This window comes from Macrotis lagotis, chromosome 8 (assembly GCF_037893015.1).
Source record: "Macrotis lagotis isolate mMagLag1 chromosome 8, bilby.v1.9.chrom.fasta, whole genome shotgun sequence".
NCBI lineage: Eukaryota > Metazoa > Chordata > Mammalia > Peramelemorphia > Peramelidae > Macrotis > Macrotis lagotis.
The window spans coordinates 113,364,515-113,389,477 of record NC_133665.1 but is presented as its reverse complement, the minus strand read 5'-3'; the positions used below and the strand labels follow the sequence as shown (position 1 = coordinate 113,389,477).

General features: G+C 33.9%; 1 protein-coding gene across 2 annotated transcripts in view; it reads right to left on the bottom strand.

Annotated features, from left to right (window-relative positions):
• ADCY1 (adenylate cyclase 1) overlaps positions 1-24,963 on the bottom strand; it is a 370,465-nt gene that overhangs the window by 18,433 nt on the left and 327,069 nt on the right. The window contains exons 15-19 of one of the 2 annotated variants that reach the window (XM_074198240.1): positions 15,363-15,479; positions 13,181-13,327; positions 11,517-11,615; positions 7,309-7,423; positions 6,492-6,616 (exon numbers count right to left, since the gene is read on the bottom strand). In XM_074198240.1, the coding sequence (XP_074054341.1) occupies positions 6,492-6,616; positions 7,309-7,423; positions 11,517-11,615; positions 13,181-13,327; positions 15,363-15,479 (603 nt within the window). Of the gene's footprint in view, positions 1-6,491; positions 6,617-7,308; positions 7,424-11,516; positions 11,635-13,180; positions 13,328-15,362; positions 15,480-24,963 lie in introns of those variants that run through there. The other variant, XR_012470935.1, reaches the window with a different exon arrangement.

The following is a 24,963-nucleotide window of genomic DNA, read 5'->3' as shown; positions in this document are numbered from 1 at the left end:
TAATGGGGATTTTATATATATTCTAATTAATATAAAACAAAAAGGGAGCCAGATGAAATTGTGTATGAAAATTTAATTAACAAAAGATCCTTTTCATCAGAGACCAGGGTTCTAGCTCATCATCTATTTTACAGATGAGAAAAAGTAATAGGGGAGTAAGTAATAGGGGAGGCAATATCACATCTCATTATTACACATGATGCTTACTGATCTTTAAGGCTAATCCTACAAAGTTTTGTGAAAACTAAGTTCCAACAGACTAGATTTAGAAAACAAATAGTAGTTCGTGTTTCTTATGATTTGATAAATGTCCAGTTGAATGACCTGTCTTCATAGCAATGACTGAGAATATTTCGAAGATAATTTTAATTGTAAAATGCTAGAATCAAGTATATTTATACCTGGAAGGCTGGATGGGACCCAGTTTATATCTAGGTTTTAGGGGGGTTTGTTGCTATTGCTTTTTAGAAATTGACATCGTGTACCAACTTTTTCTACCAACAAAACTTTTATGCAAATGAAATTAGAACAACATGAATATCAAGTTCATCATTGAACTTAGGGATTCTTAACTTTTTTTGGTATCATGGATTACTTTGGCAATCTGTGAAAACTATGGACCTCTTCATTGAATAACATTTTTAATTAAAAAATGCATAGAATTACAAAAGAAACCAATTATATTGTGTTTTTATCAGAATATATATTTTTAAAGTATATGAACCACAGGTTAAGTTTCCTGTTTAAAAGGGATGAGAAATCACTTAAGAGGAGTGGTGATAGGGAGTATTTAAGTATAAGAAGGATCAGTCATCCTTTGCTTAAGTGATGTGTATGAAGAGGTTTTAATTCATGAGATCCTGACTTCTTTAAAAAAAAACAAATAAAGGAGCTCATTCCTTCTCTACCAGCTACATCTCTGAGTTACTGCCTTACTAATTAAAGATAGTAAAGTGTCCATCACAGTACAAAGATTAGCAACTACCTTAATTTACTATATACTCTAGGGATACATCTGGCTCAACTGAAGTTTGCTAAAATGGAAACAAAGGATTGTAAGACTTTTAATAGCATGGTAAGAATACAGCAGGTGCCTGGCTACATATGGAAATAACTCCTCATCACCAGTATGGATGCAAGGTGAAAACATATTTCAATCAGAGCCACTCTCTAAGATCATTATGCAAGTTGTAAAGGGTCTGCCATCAGCTGGCTGAAAGAATATCAGAACTTACAAACATCAGAAATTCTTTAAGAACTGGAGAAAGATTAGGCTCCATCTGCCTTAACAATGCAAAGTCATGAATGGGATGTTCCATGGGGAAGCAGTCTCATTTTCATAATTATTATTGTTGGGAGGAGTTGAGCATCATTTTATTAGAGTCCAATTAGCATCTGATATTTAGGAGGGGAGTTTTGTGAAGCATGGAAGGAGGGGAGGACACCGAAATAATCTCAAAAATTGCACTTTTATCAACACAGCTCTTAAGCTTTTGATGTCAAGATATAGCTGAGATTAATGAGCAACTCATTTCACCATATTTAAATTAAAACTAATAGGAAGTAACAAGATTTGTCAAAAATGTATTACAAATAATTCCAGTCAAGGCTTAAATAGAAGAGTACCATCAGTACAAAAGTGAATTTAGATCCTATTCACTGATTGTACCAAACAAGTTATATTGGAAGGAGAAAGGGAATAAATAGCCATGTTTTTGTCAGCTTAAATTTTGAAGGTAAACTAGAGGAATTATGACTCAAGTATTTCCCTCAAATGAGGAAGAACATTTTAAACAGAAATAAATCATCAGCAAGGTCCCTTGTCACAGGATGATTTTAAAAACCAACTGGATCTCTCATGAGGTTCAAGGAAGACTATCAAGGTAGCTCTGCTCAATAGAAATTATTGCAGGAAGCAGCTAGTTCATTCTGAAGGAACATCAGACATAAAAATTTATAAAGGAAGATTCAATACTTCAAAGGATCTGTGATTTTAATACCAAACTCTCTTTATCAAGACAGATCCCAGATTTCCATGCCTTACTAAAAGAACTTTGTGACTTGTTTCTGTTGGCAAAAATGTTACCCCGTAGTTAACCTCCTGGTGATGAGTCTTTCTCTATTTAGTGAAGTTGGCACTGAAATAGCAGATGCCATATATCACTGGACCTATCAAAATTTGAAATCCTTTGATAATAGACATTTAAAAACCATAAAACCTCCATGGCATAATGAGAAAACAGAAAATGAAGACTAGACTATTAACTAGAGAGCAATGGTATAATAAAAGCCAGAGGGAGTGACCATAGGGTCTTAGAAGATGTCTCATAGCATATCAAAAAAAAATGAAAGAACAGTGATTTTTCTAAGTTCAGAAATTCATATATTTCTAGACCAGTTAAACCAGTAAACTGAGAGAAAAGATGATGGCAGAAAGTCTCAGAGGTCTTGAAACCTTTAAGTTACTTATAAGTTTCAATTCTTTCAAAAACAAGAAAACCATGGGCATGATATGAGTTTCTCACTACAGAAAAAGCTAAGGCCTGCATTTGAATTGGCATGCTTAGTATCATTGTCCTAAGGAAGCAGAATATAGTCCATGACTCTGATCCCAGGAATGGTGGTTCATTTTGAAGTTGAGGAATTTACAATGCATTTGTGATGATATCTAGACCAATAGAAGTTTCCAGTATTTGTAGCCTGGAGCTAACTCTTAAAAGAAAAGAAAACAGAAACTTCCCAAACTACTTCACAGATTGCCTAGCTCAGAAAAACTCAACCCCATTCAAAGAAAGACTAGAATAGAAACTGAATCATGGCAGTCAATCTTGTTTCCTATGGAGAGGGCATGCCATATTGGTCTTGAATCAACAAATAATTCAAATGTGTAATAGCTAAAATTTTGATTCTAGAAATATTTGAAATGTAGCAAAGATTAAGAATTCATTGAATCTTAAATAGGTTCTAGGAAAACTTCTTTAATTGAAGGATTTCCAAGGTGAAGAGTGGACCAGCAACTAGATATTTGCACAATCCTCCCTATGCCATTTCTTTGAGTAAAATGAAGGGGGGGAGGATAAGGTGTGGCAATTAAATACATATGACATGGTAATAACTACCTCATATCACTATATTTAGCAACATTCATATTTCTTAATAGTTCTGTTTTGAATTTCAGATTATTGTGAAATATTTTGAAGCCCGATAAGAACATGTAAAAATAGCATGATTAAAAAGAAAGTTGAGGCTTATCTCAATAACAGGAGAGAAATAAAATAATTAGAAAAACTTCTTAAGTGTGCAAATATCTGTTAATTTTAAATGTCTTGTTTTTACTTCAGCAGAGTATTAATTCATGATGCATTTTTTCATTGCACTGTTCATTCTTAAAAGACTGACTTAAGAAGATGTGAAAATATCGGGATTCTTTCAAAATTTTGCCAAAGGAACCAAAGGGATCAAGATCTGCTTAGTTAATTGATTATGGAGCACCATCTAACAGTGACCCATGGTAACTGCAGCTTTACTGTTCCTCAACTCAACTACACACTTACATATAAGTCAACTAGGTTGATGACTTTAAAGAGTCAATGGGTTAACCTTGCAAAAAAAGAGGGAGACGAAGAAAGGAAACCAGGATGCAGGTTGGGGAAGGCCTGCAGAATGAACATGAGAATAGTTTGTAACAGTGATTTGACATTTGGAGTTTGGGGACCTGAGTTGAAATTCCACCTCTCTGATTTGCTACACTTGTGATTTTAGGGCAACTCATTTTAACTTTTCCAGATTTTATCTATTAAGAGCATTAACTAGACTATGCCAAAGTCCCTTCTAGGTCTGAACTCTTTGATTCTAGAAAAAAAGATGGAGTAAATGTGGCATGTAGGATTGGGGAATGGAGTTTACTAGTAAGAAAGAAAAAGAGAAAAAGGTTCAAGATCATGTAATAGAGATAACAAGACAGGGCTCACAAGTTAGGGAAAGGAACTGGGGAGAAGGATTTCTAAATGGTAAAGCAAGGGAAACCAGATGAATTAAAAAAGGGAGGGAATAAATGACATAAGTTTCAATTAGAAGTCAACAGAGACAGACTTTCAGTGCTAAACAAGAGATAACTTTACACAGCAAGCAGAAAGGGGAGGGATGAGGAGAGGAACACAGTAAATTGCCTGGAAGATTAAAGAAAGGTTCATCAATTAGAAAAACTATAACTAGAAACATGTAAGTGGATCTAGGACTCCTTGACTAAGGTAGAAATGGAAGGAGTTCTGCTTATGCTTAGAAGGAACTGTTTGGTCTTTTGGGAAACCTCCCAATCTGTACTGCACCCTTGAGATCTAATAGTTTAAATCTGGGACAAAGACAGTGATAGACATATATTGTTTGTGTATACAACATACAACATATAACATCCCTCCCATCCTTACACACCATTTTCTCACAGTTAAATTCAAAATTTAGCTTTTGAATTAGGTTCATAAGAAGAGGATAAAAATAGAATTATAATGTTTAGCTGTTTATAATGTTTAGACTTATTAGGGAACATGGAAGTATAACTATTTGTTTATTGCAAGCAGGTAAAAGCATATTTTCCATTGAGAACAAATAGGAACTTATTCTAAGACCTAAGGTTCAATGGAATAAAAGATATGTATTCCTCACTTCCATAATAGCAAGATCTCAGTCACTCCTAACCACTAGTTGATCTCAGAATAAGCAACCATGAAGTCAAATGGAAGTGGGAAGACATCAGTCACAATCAAGATTCTTTTTCCTGTGTCAGAGAGATTTGACCATCAAAATGAGTCAGACAAGGAGTCCTACTAAAAGTGCCAACCAATGGATATGCCAAAATCTGGTCATGATCTAAAGTAAAAAGAAAATCAACTCATATTATAGTTAAGGAAACTGAGGCAGTGATTAAGTGATTTGCCTAGTGTCTAGCTAATGAGTATCTGAGGTTGGATTTGAACTTGGGTCTTCTTGACTCCAGCCTCAAGATTGCCTCAAATATGTTCCCACTTCAAGTGAGAACCAATCAACCACATTATAACCATCAGAATCAACTATGAAAGGCTTAGTAATTCTGATTAATACGACAATCCACCACATCTAAAGGACTAATGCTATAAAATGCCATCCAACTCCAGATAGAAAACTGATAAATCCAGAGTGCAGCTTGAAGCTTATTTTTTACTTTTAAAATTTTTCCCTTGCTTTTATTTCAAAACATGGTTAATGTGGGAAGACATTTTGCATCACTTCAAATGTATGATGGACATTCAATTCTTGCCTTAATGTGGGAAAGGACTAGAGAAGAGAGAGAAATTGGAAACCAAAATAAAAATTAAATTAAAACACAGAAACTATCAAGAATAGGATATCATTTCAACACCGAAAGTAGGCATCAGAATTTAGTATGCTTATTTATTGGTTTAGTAAGAATCATAAAATCAGTGGCTATCTGGCAGAAGAGGAGAAAAAAGAAAACAAAATCAGTGTGAACATTTAAGTAACATTTATCATGTGCCAAACACTGTACAAAAATTTCTCATCTGAACTTTCAGCAATACTGGGAGGTAGATGCTGTTATCCCTATTTTACGTTTTAGGAAAGTGAGTCAGGGAAAGGTTGAGTGAATTGCATAAGGTTATATAGCTTAAAAGTATCTGAGGCCATATTTGAATTCAGATCTTCCTGACGGCTGGCTCAGGTCTAGTGGTCTAGCCACTGAAACGCCCTGATAATTTATTAATCTTCATAGGCATAAGACAGCTCCCTAGGATTCATATTCTAGCCACAGACACTTATGATTGGAATTGTCAAAAAAAATTCCCTAAAAGTGTTATCCCAGGTTGATAAAACTATAGACTCTTTGTGTATTTCCTCATTCATAACTAGTCACTATTTAAATAGCCAATTACTTAGTGCTTAGATAAACAAAATCAAAGAAGACATCTAAAATTAAGTTAAAATATGGTCATTTCCATCAGAGAAAGGAAAACATGGTGCTTTGAGGTGGAGCAAAATATTCAGTAATGGTCTCTTTCATTATAAATAAACTATGGGTATATCTCATAGGGAGAAACTTCACTCTGTTTCTTAAAAGAACAATTTTAAAATCGAGGCAATTTGAGGGAAAGCCTCAATAGATTTATTATGGAGATGGGAGAAAGAATGAAGACAACACTTTCTTCTGTGGATGCAAATAAACTAGCATTGGGATAAAGGTTGGAAGTAGTAAAATCAGGTTGAATGATTTTATAATAAAAGTAAAAGAGAGAAGAAATTCTATGAGGAGAATTTTCATTCCTATATTTCCACTATAAAATCTTGTGTAAGATGAACAAATATACTTTTTTTTGCAATGACAATTTTCCTATGTTTGTAGGAAATTTAGACCATAATACTAGTGATTAAAAATTCAAAATAAATTCCTTAAACTCAAAAACACTATATAGCATATTTTAAACTCTTTAGAATAAACAAACCTGAATTTTTCCCTGTACTCCAGTACTATCCATCCGACTGGCAACATTTACAGTGTTTCCCCAGATATCATATTGAGGTCTCCTGGCACCAATAACACCTGCCACTACTGGACCTACATTAATACCTGAAAAAATTAAAACAAAAACATTTGTTTCACTTTGACCATCTTTCATTTAAATATAGAACAAAACCAATTTTGTTTAAATTATTTATTAATTCAAAATACTGTTGTTATTCTTATGTTTAATGAGCATTTGTTGTCTTTATGATTTTCATAGACCAACTTCCTATAACGAGAGTTTTATGGAGTAATTTTAAAAAGTCCTATATTTGGAGTTGGAAGATGTGAGTTGGAAGCCTTTTTAAGGATTTGTAAATTGTAAATTAACAAATAGTAAATTGTAAATCCAATTTAAGAGAAATTGAACCAGGCTGGAGAGTTGGACTTTTGATCTCAAAGATACCTAAGAGTACCAAATTCCATTACATTAAGAATAATTAGATATATCTAAAAGGAGAAGTGGAATAATAGTTAATTCCTTGTTACTGTAGATATTTGAAATAGTTGTCAGAAATTTTGTTGGGGAAGATATAATACTATGCTGAAATTTGCACTAAATTATCTCTGAGAGCTTTCCCAATTCAGGATTCTATTTCTTGTTATCCCTCTCCCATATTTCAGGAAAGCCCAAACGTATGCCTTTGTGACTATAATATGAATCCAGAATTACAAAGTACTCTCACTTCTGTGACTGCTACCATGTTTAGGAAAGAGAGACATGGCTAAACATTATTTATTTTAGGACCATAGCTTACCAACGCGGAGGACAAAGTCGTTGTAAGATTGATAGTTGATTTCATCAAGGACATCGAACATCTCTATTGCAAAATCAGCTAGTGTGCTTAGATGGGAATAAATTGACTTCTTGGCCTAGGTACAAAATATTCATATTCTTACAATTGAATTGGATATCAAAAAGTTATTCAACCAATGTAGAAATATTATTGGTCAGTTGGCAGCTTATCTGTGAATTGCCAATGGGGTTCAAAATTTGTATCCTACACAGATCTCCCAACAAATAAAAAGGTAAGCATAGGGTTCTCTGCATCAGTTGGTAGCTCATGTGGTTCTCTGAACTAAAAGAGGATGCCCTCTGGACTCATATCTACACCTTACATTTGGTCTTTATTTTTACCCACCTAGGTAAGGATTGGAAAAAAAAATCTTGAGTTGTACTACTTTTCTTACAGATTTATTATGAAGAAAGCTGAAAGTTCCGTGTAAACTTTAGTTGTTGTTGCTATTGGAATATTATGGTATCTTGGAAAAAGCTCTGAATTTAGAGTCAGGAAAACTGTGAGTCCACACATTATTTCCTTTGCACTCTAGGCAAGTCAGTCATGTAATCATCCTGAAATTTAAGTTTATTTGGCTATAAAATAATAATAATTAATAATAATACTCCTTAGTTCCAGCCTCATCTTACTATTATGTTACTATCTCAAATGAGATACTAAATGTTTTGTATATCCCAGGTTGCAATATAATATCAGTTGTCATTATTCTTTTACTAACTCTTTATATAGTTTTTCTCTTTTTCCTTATTTCTTTTGCTTCCAGTTTGGGATTAATGTGTCAGTTAAAGCAAATGCAAAAATGAGTTGTCAATGGAATTCCAAATTTTCAGAGATCCAAAGCCCATAGTACTGTTACTAAGTCCTTTGTAGATAGTAAAAACAAACAAAAACCTTATTTTCCCTTCCCAATGATAAGACTGAATTATCAAAAGTCACCTAGAATCATGGAATGACCTTTACTGTTCTTTAGCTGATGACCTGAATCTATGGCCTTGGCTTCCATAATAGATGTGTTTTTGTTATTCATTTAATCAAGCCAGCAAGGTAAGTTGTTTGGATTTGATGCATGCATGTGTGTGTGCATGTGTATGTGTATGTATATGTGCATGTGTGTGTGTATCTGTGTGTTTGGGGGTTAAATGCTTGAGTGGTTTTTTTAAAGCAGAAAATTTAGTTTCAATAATATCACTTTTTAAAAATGTAACTATAATTCATTAAAATAAGAAACATTATTATCCAGGAAAGTCAAATCCTTAAAATGAAATTATTCTTTTACTGTAAATATTTCTTTTGTTGATTTCTACTAATACTTGAATCTAATCCTCTATGTTCTTTGAACTTTGCTACAATCAGTAGGACTACTAGGGGTGAGACTATGATGTGTAAGATAAATTTTCTTTACTGTGTCCCAAAAATCTGGAGAATTTCATATATTCTTTTGTTCCACTGAATTTGACCCTTTCTCCACTCCCACAGTCAACCCTCCCTTAGGAAATAATATGGCAGAATCAAAATACTCATATGGTTGTACACTAAAATGACCAGAACCTATATGAATGAGTTGGGTTTGAAACTTCTAATCAATTTGAATCACCCCAACTCTGATACTTTGGATCCATGTAAACTTTCATAAATCACAACCTTTGCTCTTATATACATAATATAAAAGGATGACCTCAATGTTCTCTAAGGTTTTTTTCCTATTTCTAAATTCTAACATCTCTTCACCTTTGCCATTGTAATATTAAAGACGGTAGCATTGATTTGTGATAGAGTGCTCTGGACAGCCACCAGCATAGTCAGGAGACATTGAAGGCAGAAACATGCCTTGAGCCCAGATTTTACCAGGAAGTCTTCCAGCACTGCAGTTTCAGACTTATCCCTGAAAGCAGATGTTCTCCTCTTTAGATTTTCTTCTCTCTGTTGCCTCTCTGTATGGAGAGCTGGGAAGGGTGTTGTGGATAAGCTAGAGCTTTAAGTGGGGTGTCAGGGATAAAGAAAAATATAGTACAAAACTTGTTTTGACCTCAATCAACAATAGTTCAGGTCAAAGACCAGATGTGCCTGAATCATCATGATCACAATCTGATTCTATATTTCAAACAAAGAGAATTAAAAATCTAGACAATTAGAGAAAGCAAACCCCCCTATCTATTTTGCCTGTATTAGGTATATAGTTTTTAAAAGACATTTTGCATTTAAGTTAAAATTCAGACTTACTTTCATTCTCCATTTATATGAATAGATATTGCCTAAATTTGTATCAAAGATGTGAAAAACTGAGCATCAAGAGAGCGAGACTGGGGTTAGACAGGAGCTGGGTTTGAATACTCTTCTTCCCTCCTTCCCACAGGATGGGATTTTTATTTCTCTGAACTTGAGTTTCATTATCAGTAAAATAGAAAAAACAGTATCTTTATATGACATTCACAAGTATGTTTTAAAGATAAAATGGGATAATGTATGAAAAATACTTTACAAATTGTTAGATTCTATATAAGCATCAATTATTATGATTTTCTTAGTTTCTACCTTTTGGACATGTAATGATTAAAATGGAACTAAATCTGTTTGTCTGAATCCCATTCAAGTGCTCTTTCCACCATTTCTATTCCTACTATAGGGAAAATCAGAGCATATTATCCAAAACAATCACTATGTTTGATAAATGTCACATAAATGGACCTTTTTATTCCTCCTATTAAAAATTTGCTGTTACCAGAAGGTAGAGGTGTGTCTGGAATCAGAAGGACCTGAGTTCAAACTCAGCCTTAGATACTTATTAGCTGTATGATCTTGTACAAGTCACTTAATTCTGACGGCCTCACATTCAGGTCCATCTCTAGTTGTCCTGATTCATATCTAGTCATTGGATCCAGATGGCTCCAGAGGGGAAAATGAGTCTGGTGACTTAGCACAGCCCCCCTCACTCAAATCATGGCATCACCTCCCTGATGTCATGGTCATCTTCTAGAATGAAGGTCAAACATTACTTTACTCTTCATCATGAGGATCCTTGTGAAAAGTCTGCTGCTAAGTATTTTTTCCCCTTCTACATTCCACTGGAGGCAGGAGGTAGGGTATGGAGCTTGAGGATATTGTGTTTTCCACTGATTACTAATATTAATTTTTAACTTTGGTTGCAGTTAAAATGGAGAAATTGAGCTATTTGGACAAATGCTGAATATATAAAAGAAATCAGATGGGTGGCCAAAGAACAGAATTTAGGCTGTTGCAATCTACTTGTATTATGTAAATATACACGGAGTCCTCAGCAAATCCTGATAAAACTTTCAAACAAGTGTTTTCAATTCTGGACTAACTCACCTGCACTTACTTGCCATTGCCAAATCAAAAGCACACAAGTCAAACACACTCTAGCAACATCACTCTAGAAACATTACAATGCTATGATCGGAGATGATGTTTTTTTTCAGGATCATGGTTCAAAGGGCATTCAGCTTATTTGCCTGGAAAGATACTGATGCAAAACTCAAGGAATTTGAGGAACCAAATAATAGTTCAAATCTAAGAAAGGAAAAATAATGGCTGGCATTCATACAGTTCCTGGCATTTAAAAAGTAGTCTAAGATTTGCAAAGCACTTTACATATATGATCTCATTTATGGATCCCTGATAGATACTGTTATTACTCCCATTTTACTTTTAGGCAAATTGAGGCTGAAAGGCTAAGTGACTAGCCCAAGGTCACATTAAGGATTTGAACTCAGGTCTTTCTGACCTCAAGTCTAAAGCTTTATCCACTGCATATTTAACTGTCTTCTAAGTCATAGGAAGGAAGGAAGGAGAGAGGGAGGGAGGAAAAAAGAGAAAGAAGACAGCCAAAATGGAATGCTTTGTGTCTCATCTCTGTTTTTTTTTAATTATTTCCCTATTATAACATAAAAAAGAGGATAGGGGAACCTCTTAATCAAGTTGTATTACCTCCCCCCACAAATATATAGTGCTGGACTGTTTCCTGTTGGTATTTAATATTTGTTGAACTGTAGTGATTATAATTATAACTATTCTGCAAATGTAACAGATGTTATAAATGTAACAAAATGCTTATCATTTGGGAGTACAAGCATATCCAGCTGAAGATCTGGACCCTCAGGACCTGCATCCATTTCTTTTTAGTAAGTAGCATACTTTCTGGCACTCACCTTGGTCCCTGTGGTCGGCACCAATCCCACTGCTGCCATATATGTACTTCCAATTGTCTTGATCTTTTCTAGGTCCTTATAAAATTCTTTGTCCATGAGCTTTGTTTAAAACATAAAACTGTTAAATATTACATAATATTTTAGAAAAGATACCATAGTTATCAGTTCTCATGTGCAACAGTTATAGAAGATTAAACATATTATGAAAATCAAGTTTTAGTAGATAGGTCTATCATTCTATGAACCTAGGGCTTCTGAAGGATTTAGGGGAATTAAAATAGGTTTGGGATGAGAAATGAATAAGATAGCTGATAGCATCATAGAGGTCTTGCAGAGGTTTATTGTAGTTGATATTACACATTATTACTGCTGATGTTAGGAGAGGAGATAGAGAAGGGAAGGTCATACATGCCTTTTCCCTGTGTTTCTATGACGGTAATAAAAAAAAGTCTCGAACTAAAATTGTGTGAACTCATAAAAAGTAAAGGAAAAGTCAGGGATTTCCTGATTCTGGTTTTGAAAAACATATTCTGGGAGAAAAAAAGACTGTCAAGTTTGAAAAGGAATCTGAAATTAGAATCTGATGGCAGTTGTGGGAGTGAACAGGAAGAGAATACTAATTCTTAAGATTTGACAAGGGAAAACAGTAAACTCTACAAGAAAGAAGAAAACATAAATATTTCTCTTTGCTCCTCCATATTAAAAATATCCTATCCTTATGAAAATTTTCCTATATGCTTCTCAAAAGTGTTTGGTACATTAAGGCTAAATAAATTAAAATAAAATACAACTTAATAGACAGCTTAGAGAGAAAACTAGTTAGAGATTAAGTGAATGGTTAGGTAAGAATCCAAGAAAAATGTTTCCTGAAATGACAGATTAAGAACTGGAAGGGATCATCATTTTGTATAATCTTGTTATTTTAAAGATAAGAAAACTGCCTGAAGTTATGCAGGTCATGGCATAGCTGAGTTTCAAACTCAGTTCTTCTGATTATAAATTCTGTAATATGTCATGGCACCACAATGGGAATGACTGAATAACTTTAACCTAATCAAATGCAGGTTGGTTAGTTTTGCCAAAATTGAATTCACTGTAAGTAATCACCATTTGTGATACTAAATGCTTGAGGAAAGGTAGCATGCTTGTTGTTCAGACAGTGTGGTATAATGGAAAGAGGGCTGGCTTTTGGTCAGATGTCAAAGGCTTATTATAAACTCACCCTCCTGCTTCCTATGTCTTTTATCTTGGACAAATCACTTCCCATCTCTAGGCTCAATTTTCTCATCTTTAAAATGAAATCTTTGGACAAAATGAGCACTTCTCTATTGGTTCTCGATTCTGAATTAGAATGAATTAGAAAAACTAAGCCATTTCAAAGAGTTCTTTATTTGCAGAGGAAGACTTCTTTTTGAGACTAATATTCTAGGAGACTGGGCAACTACTTAACCCTTCATGTCCTCTCTGTGCTTTGGAATTTTCTTTCCAATTTCATCAATCATGATCTGGGTTTATGGTTACATTAAATGCAAGATTCAATAAGAAAAGAAGTACACAGTCAATTGAAAAAAGATTCAGTGCATTACTATAGAGACCCAGATCCCCTAACAAAACTTATTCCATGAAATCAATAATAACTAAATGATTGAAAATGGAGACATTACCTCATCAAAATCAGCAATAATTTCATTTAAGAGGCGCAAACACTCCACTCCCATGTTATTGCCATCCAATTCGATGTAGAAATCATTGAAATTTGGGATGGAAGCAAACATCACACCCACTTGTGAATAGGACTGGTAATAAAGGTCCTGTAATTTTAAAATCACAATGTGACTTGAACAAACAAATGACATATTAAATAATAAGTAGTTTGTTATCATTAGGCTTGGCTACAAAGGTGTAGCTTCTAATGGGTCAGTATATGATTGTATACATATTTATTATATGTATTTAATGCATCTCTACATGCACATATATGTATGGCAGTACTGTTGGATTCGATACTAACATTTTAAAATGCACAAACAATTCAAATGCGAATTCACAACTTAATATGCACATTTTCCTTCCAATTTGTCAATCTAGTAGTCTTTTAAAACATAGTATTGATTCATAAACACAACTTCTAAAGTGACATGTTTCTTTGGCTTATTATACTTCTATTTTTTATCCTTTTTTTCAAAGCATGGAGCCTGTCTATTCAAACTTAAAGTTCCAGGTTGCCCTTCCATGACCAGCATCAGTCATGGGAAAGTTACAAAAGTTGTGATTTAGAACAACATCTAAAGGATAGACAGTAGTGAATGTGTCTTTTTTGAATGAATCCTTAGATCCCTCAGGGGTTCAGCTCAGGTGTCATCTTCTACAGGAAGCCTTTCTGGACTTTTCCATGTGTAATTATTCTCACTTTCATGTTACCATCTCTATATTTATCTAAATAGATGTTTTACACTCCTATGAAGTTTATAAACCCTTGTTTGTTTCTATTTTGGGGGTTTTGGGGGGGTGAGTTTTTGCCTTTTTTGTTTGTTTATTTGGGGTTCTTTTTTGCCCTTGGATCCCTAGCACACCTTACATATAGCAGATGCTTAATAAAACAAATGGTTATATGTGCAAGTGACACACTAAGGCTAGATTTGAACTGAGGTCCTGCCCAGGGTCATTGTTCTAGCCACTGCTGCACCTAGCTGCTTCTGATTTCTAAAACACAAATTCTCTCTTTTAAAAGATTTATGTATCTGTCTTAATCAGGACAACTTTCCTTTCTCAAAACCATCCTTGAGGAAATGATCAGTTTTGTTGTGAGGATAAAATGTGAAATGAGACTAGTAAAATGTATGATTCCCTAAAAACATAAGAGATCACCATCAATATTACCTTTTGGATTTTAATCACCACTGTTATCATTACCAGTGTCATGGTCATCACTGAGATCAATGCAAAGTATGAGGAAGCTGACAGACATCTATAAAATCTAATCCTACCTTAAGGTCAGGGCAGGTTATATGGGGGAAAAAAGAAGTTACCCATCCCCAAAGGAACATCACTTTAAGGAATGGAAAATACAACTCTTCCCAAACTTGGGAGGGGGAAATTACAATATATGAATAACCATAGTCTAATTCATGATAGTTAGGTGGCACAAAGGAGAGAAAGTCAGATCAGAAAATAATTAACTCTGTGATTCTGGGAAAGATACTGTCTCTGACTCAAATTTTTCGTCTATAAAATATGCATTATAGTAGAACTTGTAAGGATCAATTGAGATAATGCACTAAGCACAATTGTAAACTGATAAAAATGGCTGCAATTTTCATTATTAATTTTCCACTATGATTTGTGATACTATTAGTTCAGGGTTCATGGTAGTTCAGGGTTCATGGTAGTTCAGGGTAGATTTTTTTTTCAAATTTTAATCCCACCTTTTTAAAAATTAAGATCTTTGATGTCTTTTTATTTTGCATTATGATCATTTCTGAAAATAGTTTTCACAGCTCAGCGGTCTCCAAATTGAATCCTTCTTTATAAAGGAAAAGAAAATCTAAATCAAGATAGCCAATACAGCGACCATATCTGAGAATGTGCAAAACCCTTTGACCTAAAACTACAGCCTCTTTACCAGAAAGATACCCATTTCATTCTCTGTTCCCTGGATGATTAGTGGTTTCTTGTTTTTTCAAAGTTTGGCTACTTTTAAGAGGCTTTTCAATTACACTGTTGTAGTCTTAAGTTTGATTTTAGCATTCCAAGTAGTATGGCCTTGAATGGTGCTACTTATGTTGCCTGGCATCATCTGTGTCATAATTTTTTGATAGATTATCTTACCAAGTTCTCACTTCTTACCATGTTCCTGGGATTGGACATAAGAAAATGTTGTGCAACATGGGCTGGTAAAAGGTTGAAGAGAATGCGTTTATTGTCCAGTTTCACTCTTTCCATGTCATCTCGCTCCTCTTCTGCCTGGGTTAGGGATAATATTGTGACATTTCTCATTTTTGTGCATTCAATGAATTTTTATATGAATATTGTATCCCCACTCAGCAACTACTGGCAGAATAATTGTGCCAATTAAAGCAAATTCTTGAGCAAAGTTTCTACTTCTTTATACAACAATGGAAAGAGTACTTGACCAAGAATTTTAACTCTTACCATTAAATTTTGCCAAATTGGGCAAATCACTTACTCTATACCTGAGTTATTTCATCTGTAAAATGGGATAAGCAATACTTGCCAACTTCTTGCCTAGGGATATTGTAAGAAAACTTTTAGATGCTATATATAAAGATGAATTGATAACCATCTATTATTATTCTATAGATACTATATGTTTTGGTTAATATGAAAATATGAATTTCAAAAACAGAAGTTATTTGGTAAAGGAAGCTTCTCTCTTTAGAATTTTTATATTTAATTTTTTATTTTTCCAATTATATGCTATGAAAACCTTTCAACATTCATTCACCTGTATATTCATGCTACCCATTTTTCCTGCACCCTCCCTTTCTTCCCCTGACCCCCCTCAGCGCCAAACAGTTACACATTCATGTTCAACATGCCCACGTATTAAGTATTTTCTGTATGAAAAAATTTGGACAAAGGGAAAAGAAAGAAAACCATGGGACAGAAAGGAAAATTGTAAGAGAAGTTTTTTAAAAAGGGAACTTAGCATCCATTCAGATTCTGTGTTTTTGTTGCTGTCATTGATATTTTCCTCTGGATATGGATGATTGTCCATAACAGGTCTTCTAGGGTTGTCCTAGATCTCTGAACTGCTGAGAGGAGTTGCATTCATCCTAGTTTATAAATTCAAATTATTTTTTGGCAAGGCAATAGGATATTTTTTTGTTTTAGTTTTCACAAGGCAAATGGGGCCAGGTGGCCTGCCCAAGGCCACACAGCCAGGCAATTATCAAGTGTCTGAGGCCGGATGTGAACTCAGTACTCCTGACTCCAGGGCTGGCACTCCATCTTACTGCACCACCTAGCCGCCTGCAAGGCAATAAGATTAAATGACTTGCCCAAGGTCACAGAGCTAGGTAATTAAGTGTCTGAGGCTGGATTTGAACTTAGTTCCTCCTGACTCCAGAGACAGTGCTCTATCCACTGTGTCACCTAGCTACCAAAATTAAGTTCTCTGTTACATTGAAATGTCCTTCTTTTATATAGAACATGCTGAATTTTGCAGGATAGTTAATTCTTTGTTGTAATTAAAGCTCCTTTGTCCTCCAAAATATCATATTTCAGGTCCTCCACTCCTTTAATGTTGAAGTTGATAAGTCCTGTGTAATTTTGATTGTGCTTTCTTTGCAATTAAATTGCTTTTTTTTTTTTGGTTGCTTGCAGAAAGTTCTTCTTTATTTGAAAATTCTGGAATTTGTTTATGAAGTTTTTATTCTGGGGTTCTCTTTTTAGAGGTGTTCTGTATATTATTTCCAAGGACTATTTTGTCTTCTTGATCTAAGTTATTAGAACAGTTTTCCATGATAATTTCCTAAAAGATATTTTCTAGGATCTTTTTTTTTTGATCTAGGCTTTCAGTTAGACCAATAATTCATAAATTATCTCTTCAGGATCTATTTTCCAAGTTGTTTGCTTTTTCTAAAAGGTATTTTATATTTTCTTCCAGTCTTTTGATTTTGTTTGATGGAATCTTGGTGTCCTATAGATTCATTAATTTCTACTTGTCCAATTCTAATTTTTAATATTTTATTCTGTTAGCTTTTGTGATGTCTTTTCCAGCTATTTAATTTTACTTTTAAAGGAGCTGTTTTCCTTTTCCAATTCCTTAATTTACTTTTTGATTTACTTTTTTCCTTTCTAGCTTGTTGATTTAACTTTTAGATGACTTGCATTCCTTTTTCAGTTGGTCAATTTTATTTTTTGATGAGTCACATTCTTTTTCCAGTCGGCTATTTTTACTTTGAAAAAGGAAGTAATTTCTCTGATCAATTTTTCATAATTTTATAAGCATAGCTCTCATTTCTTTTTTCCATTTTTCTTTCTCCTCATTTCTTTTATTTTTTTAAAAAAGTTTAATGCTCTTATATGAGGTTTTGGAATACAATCCAATTCATAAGCTCCTTTGACTTCCCCATATGGGTAATTTGTCACTACTTTCTTCCTTTGAGAAGATATTTTTATCATCTCTATCTGAATAGTAGCTTTTTATGGTTAGCACTTTTTTTGCATTTTTTGTTCATTTTGATAGTTGAACTCTGTTCTTGGAGAATAGTGAGTATAGTCTCAAGCTTTTTATGCTGGGGTTGGGGGTTTGGTCCCTGGCTCATCTCTTACCAAGGTGTTCCCTGTGCAGCCCAGGTGTTCCCTATATCCAGGTTCTGCCTATGTAGCTTGTTCCCAAACCAGTCTTGTTTGCTGCCCTAGTGTTCCCAGGGCTCAGATTTGGTCTGGGGTTGGGATCCTCCCTTCTGACTTGTTATCTAGCTGAGGCTAGACTTGGGCTACCATCTAGCTACCGAGACCTAGGCTGCACTATGGTCAAAAGCCTCCCAGTGCCTTTCCTGTTCTCCTGCCTAGCTGGGTTCTATTTCCCCTTTTCCCCCAAAAAGACAAACCCTCACTGAAGTTCCATGATGTTTACAGTTGATAACTTGTTTTGTTCTTTTCTTTTTTTGGTGTTGTTTTAATGTAACACCTGCTATTTTGGCTCCACTCCAGAAGTTCAAAAATCAGATAGCATCTCTTTAAATAGGTAAACCCTCTTATTTTTAAAATATCAACTTATAAATCATTAACTAGAGAGATTAGAGGACAGATAAAGGTAATAGATATGGCACTATTTATCAGTGATCTCTGAAAAATAAAGATGAAGCACCTTTGAATGTATAATGTCACCAATATAACTGAGTTTCTGAATGTTTATTTTATATAAGCCTTTTTTTAGGATTTTGCAAGGCAAATAGGGTTAAGTGTCTTGCACAAGGCCACACAGCTAGGTAATTATTAAGTGTCTGAGCCCGAATTTGAACCCAGGTACTCCTGACTCCAAGGTCAGTGCTTTATCCACTGCACCACCTAGCCACCCCTATATAAACCTTTTTTAAAGACACATTTATTAAGCAAAGCAGAATTTACAAGTAAAACTTATTACTTTATCAAGTAGTGCAATGGAAAACCAATTGGATTCAAAGTCACTGGGTCCACATTCAAATATCAGCTCTGTCACTTCCTGTACAAACTACCTGGACCTCACTTTACTTCTCTATAAGATAGTAAACCTTATAATGACATGGAACTCTCACAAGGCTATTTACAAAATGGCTCTGTAATTACTCTGCATAATAATAATATTAGTAATGGTTATTTTAAAAATATATCATACTGACATAGAAATTCCAAAGCTAATAGACACATTTTCTGTTAGAACAAACTATCCTGGGAAACGTAAAAAATATGCAAACAGAAATTCCTAGAAAGCCTGCAGCAAACTGAGTAGCTCTTTTGTGAATAATCTATGGGAGTTCATGAATAACAATCATACATCACAAGTCAAAAATAGGTTGTGACTGGCACTAATGGAGAACACAATCAAATCAATGGGATCAGATACCCACTTATGTATTATAACCTATACCATGCATGAATTCTTCTTGAAACTTCCTCTACATGCAATTTATACTGTACACAGCAATTTTTGTAATCTTATTAAAGCTCCAATATTAGATCTGATATTAAGAATCTGCATTCAATATACAACAATGCTATATATATATATATTAAATATTGTATGTGAAAGAAGATTAATTTACCAGTGAAGTATGAACCCCAAATTATAGGATATATTCTAAGATAGCTTTCATTAAAATCTTCTGCCAATGCCTCATCTGAGCGTAGAAATGATCCTGGTTTCTTAAAATGGATGATAATGAAATGCAATTTTCTTTTGGCAAATCAGTGACATCTGATTCATCTTTCTCAACTAAGGATCAGTTCGGCTAACAATGGAGCAGTCAACTATCAGCTTAGCTCTAGGGTGATGCATTTTTTTTTTACCCATCACAACTCTTGAAGATTATCTACCAATCGACAGACAGATCAGGATCTATATTAGCTGGGGGTAGTAACCTGGAAAATGTCCAGAAGAGGACAACAAGCATTGAGAATGGGTTTTAATTCATTTCATATTAGGACTGAATGAACTGGAGATTATTAGTCAAGTGAAGAGAAAGCTTATTTGAGGACATTATAGATGTCTTCAAGCATTTGAGGAGGATGACAGGTGGAGAAAGGATTTAAGTTCTGTTTGGCCACAGTTTCAAAGACAAATTAAGGCTTTATATAAGGGAAAAACTCCTTGATAATGAATAACATCCAAAAGTATTGTAGTTGCTTTGACAGAAAATAAGTTACCCTTCTCCAGATGACTTAAAGAAAAGGATGGATAATTTCTTATCGGGGGATTGCAGAAGAGAATTCTTGTTTTCTTATGGATTAGCCAAGCTGGCCAGTGACAACCCTTTCAACTATGAAATTTTTGAGACTATGATTTTGAGTACCTATGCCAATAAAACTGTAGATCATTGAAACACTGAGGGGATTAGATAAAGTATGGCTGATTATGTTCCCATTTGGATATTTTTTTCTTTCAGTCACAGGGAATGAATTATGACTTACAGACTTTAACTAGTCTTTCTCTAGCATTGCCATATCTAAACTTTCCTGCAATATCTTGCTCTTGTAGAAATGATAGCTATCCCCAAAAATTCAGAATGTAAACTCAAATGAAATCTTTTTTCCTAATCTGGCATCCTTTGACCTTAAGGGTTTGAGATATATGTTGTGTCTCTGAATTTTATGTCCAGGGAAACCTTAAGTTTCACTGTAGTATTTTTTTAAATTAAAAGTTCAGGTCTCACTTGTTCATGAGAATTAGTATACTTTCAAAATATCTTAGAAAATGTCATCAAACCAACAGAGTTTCTCAACTATTCAACTGTATACAATAAAGGCCAGTGCCTATGCCAAAAATAGAATACTTTATACTTTCAAAGAAAACTATCATTGTAAATGAACTTAAATTACCAACATCTTCACCTCTACTAAAAAAAATTGGCTTCAAAAATATATGGCATGGAACATTTGGCAGGAAAATCGCCTCTTCACTATTTAAAAGCAATGTAATCAAGCAACTTATTTTATTGTAGTATTGTTTCTTGGCAAAATTTTAAAAAAGCAAAATACATTGAGGGGGAATTTTGCTCTCTTTAGAGAGGGTAACTATTTGTCTTATTGTCACTCTTGTGGAGGAGGAAGGAATCTGCTACAATTTTGAAATGTGTCCTATTACAATGGAAATGGCTGTTTGCCTTTCAATATGCACTCAGTGATATGAACAGGCTCCAATTCTGTGTCTTCCCACATTTTCTCCACTGGACTGTATGTGCCCAGAAGAAGGTTACCTTGGTGACATACAATGCCTATATTTCTAAATATAACACTCTATTTCTAGTTTCAAAGGCTAAAGCTTGTTCTAGCTGTCATAATTTCCAAAGCTTCAGTGTCACCTGATATTTTTCTGCTGAAATTACATGTCAGAATAGTCCATACCCTCAAAAAAAGTATATAACTGGCTGGAAGGGGTCTAATTATATAAGAAAGAAACAGAAACAGTGACTCTTTCCCTTCCCTCCTCTCTCCCAATCACAGAATTATGGGGGCCTCAGTTCCTTTTCTGTAAAATGAGGGTGTTGGGCCTCATGACCCTAAAGTTCCCTTGTTGCTTTAAATCCACAAAGACATTATTCCAAGATTTAATTACTAAAGAAAAGAATACATAGTTCTTATTTATGATATTTCTGATAGATGATTGACACATTCCAGAAGCAGTTTATAAAATTTTGGTTCCATATAGTAGGAAAAAATATTTTTTTTCTTTTTCATTCCTAGGAAAGAGACAATATTTCAAAAATCAAATATGCTTTTTTCACATAGAAGATAATATTTTTAAAGTATGTAAATTGGTAAATGGCATATCCTTTGATTCAGATTTCACTTTAAGGCATACATAGTCCATGGTGATCAATGACAAAATGAAAGGTTCCATATGCAAAGGAAATAGGGTTTGTGGATTTAGAACATTGTGGATCTAGAGGGGAAAATGGGGAAGATATATAAGGAAATAAAGGCTATGTAAAAACAAAATATACCAATAAAATATCTTTTTAAAACATAAAGTTACCAGTTATTCAGGAAGACAGTAATAATATAGAAAAGCCAACTGTGGTATAGTGGAAGTTATTAAGTTGGAGTTAAGAAGATCAGACTTTCTTCAAACCCCAGTTCTGTCATTTCTCTATGCATCAGCTTCCTCATCTGTTAAATGTGAACATTATTTTACATAATAAAGTTGATATCTCTGATCAAAAGCAAGATTTTTGCCAAGTGCCTTATAACTACAAAACCCTAAAACAAATACCAATAATCATCACTGGCATCATCATTATTATTATAGGCAGTTAAAGCTATTTAAAGAGAAATTGGGTTGTGTTTATCATTTGCCCTTCCCAATTCCTAGGCTAATGCTCTTTCCAAGACATCATCATGCAAGAATTGACTTTTTAAAAAAAATGTCATTGCAGGGCAGCTGGGTGGTGAGGTGGATAGAGCACTGGCCCTGGAGTCAGGAGGACCTGAGTTCAAATGTGACCTCAGACACTTAATAATTGCCTAGCTGTGTGACCTTGGGTAAGTCACTTAACCCCATTGCCTTAAACAAAAAATAATTTTAAAAATGTCATTACTATTAAAATTTAACAATGCCTAGTCATTGAGAGGATACCTCTGTTTCTGTCTTCCTTTTTGGTCAGGAACATGCCTTTCTTTTTTAAAAAATTAATGAAGTTAATCAAAATTTCTAATAATATAGTAGAATAATAAAAGGGTGATTACATATGACTGGAAATCTATTTATATTTCTTTAAAATATATAAATTTAACATGTAATTTTTTTCTTTCCTCTCTACCTGCCCTAGAGATAGCTACCATTAGGCACAAATATTAATAATATGGAAAATCATCCTATACATATTTCTGTTTTTGGATGCAAGGGCATACATTTCTTAGATAACCTGAGATTGTGATAAGTATGTCTTCTTAAAGCAATGTCAAATGATAAAATTCAGAATAAACTTTAATTCTAAATAATATTCAAATTATTCTTAAATATTTGAAATTATGTCACTTGGGAAAAGGTATTGGATTTGTATTGCTTAATTCTTGAAGGCAAATCTAGAAGCAATAGGTACAAGTTCCAAAGAAGTAAATTCAATTTTGATGTCAAGAAAAGATTTTTAATAATTGAAACTCTCTTCATGAAGACTCTATAATGATTCCACAAGGCTAGAGAACAATCTCTATCCATTGATATTAAACATCAACTTAAATACAGCAGCTCTGACAGAAAAATAAAATGAAACTCTTGGAAATCAAGGTGAGTGGTAGTGTGGAATATTCTTACCATAGACAGGAGTAAGCACTAATGTTGGTATTTTGAGTTTTACAGATTCTATGATTCTAAATGTCTCTATGACATAGAGTCTCTATGACTCTAAACTGCAAAGAAAATTACCCATCAGAATATCCAAATAACTCACTAAGAGTGAAAGAGATAGCTAGAAAAAATAGGAAGAAACTAGTCAAAATATGAAGAAGAGAGAAGGAACCTTAAAAAATGGGCAACAAATTTATTCATTCATTCATTCATCAATCACTTGTTCACTCAGTAAACCATTTATTAAGCACCCACTACATACATAGTACTGGGGGATCATTAAGATCCAGTGACCTTATGGCCTTATAGTAGAGACATGATACAAACATAAAACATTCACAATAATCATTGCCCTCTTGAATCCCTATTCCTATTGGAACAGATAGAAGCCTGGACTTGAAGAAGAAATGGGTTTGAATTTTACTTCTGTTATTTGCTAGTTATTCACCATAGGCAAGTCACTGAAACTCTTTTTTTTTGGCAGGGCAAATGGGGTTAAGTGGCTTGCCCAAGGCCACACAGCTAGATAATTATTAAGTGTCTGAGGCCGGATTTGAACTCAGGTACTTCTGACTCCAGGGGCGGTGCTCTATTCACTGTGTGAAACTCTCTTGAGTCTCCATTTTCCATGTCTAAAATGGGTAGAATCATATAGAATATTCCTTACAGAGTTGTCCTGAAAATTCATTTGATATTGAGTGCTTTACAGATTTTAAAGTATGAATGAATGCTGTTATCATCATCTTTCATAGACCAACAGATTTTTATCTAATTAGTTTTATAAGATTTAGAGGATGGAAGATAGGATATCATCTAGCTCAATACCCTCATTTTACAAAAGAGTACTATGAGGTTCACTAAGGTAAAATATCTTGCTAAAGATCATGAAGATAGTTAAGTTACAGGGGTTAGGATATAAATCTGTGTTTCCAGGATTCTAAATCCAATGGAGTCCACTTGTCACCATGGCACATTATGGAACTATTAGGCTTTAGAACATAATGAAATCTGAGTTATAATGTTTGTTTTATTGATTAATCAATTAGCTAATCAACTTGATGCTGGTCTATTCCACTCAGCAAGTTTGCCTATGAGTAGTTCTATGAAACTTCCAAGGTATAAGCAAAAAGAAACCTAGGACATAATACTATTGTACCTTCATCAGTAAATTTTTAACCACAAGAGGGCAGAGAAACCACAAATAAGATCTGGAGCTATGTGATTATAATCTACTATGTAAGAATAAGAATTGAAATAAGCCATTTTGTTGACTTTTGACTCAGAAAATATATTGGCAATTGAATGTACTTTCCAAAGGGGAATTCTAAGAAAACTGTGCAAGATACTTTTATCCCTTTTTTCTCCTCCCTCTTCAAGAAAAGGCAAGATTTAGAAGAGATTTGTCAGAGAAATGAATTCACTAGCAAAATCTTTAAGTTAAATTGAAGAGGCTTAAAGAACTACCATGACTAACTCAGTTTAGGAGTACTTAACAGATAAAATTTCCAAGTTTCAAGTCATAATAAAGATTTTAAAATTTATTTTATATTCTCCCTCTCATATAATAGGTTATTGATACGGCATGCTCTCCAACTGAGCAAAATGAAACATATCAATGTCTGATCTCTTGTTGAAACCACTGAAAATAAGAAAACAGTCACCTAGCACTCATTGAGTCTTCCTGGCTTTTTATTGACATCATGAGTATAGTAATAAAGCATGCTCTTTAACTGAGCTGATGTTCATTTAAATTCTTCTGTCTCTTTGACACTTTATGTCCAATACTTCTCTATTGTATTTCCCTATTTTGCACTTTGCTGCAACCTTAATCTATGCCTAATTCTCTATTGTCTTTCAATTGTCATTAACTTCAATTTCATATTATATTTCAGATTAAGACTTTATTTTTTTAATCTCAGAACTGGATATTTTACA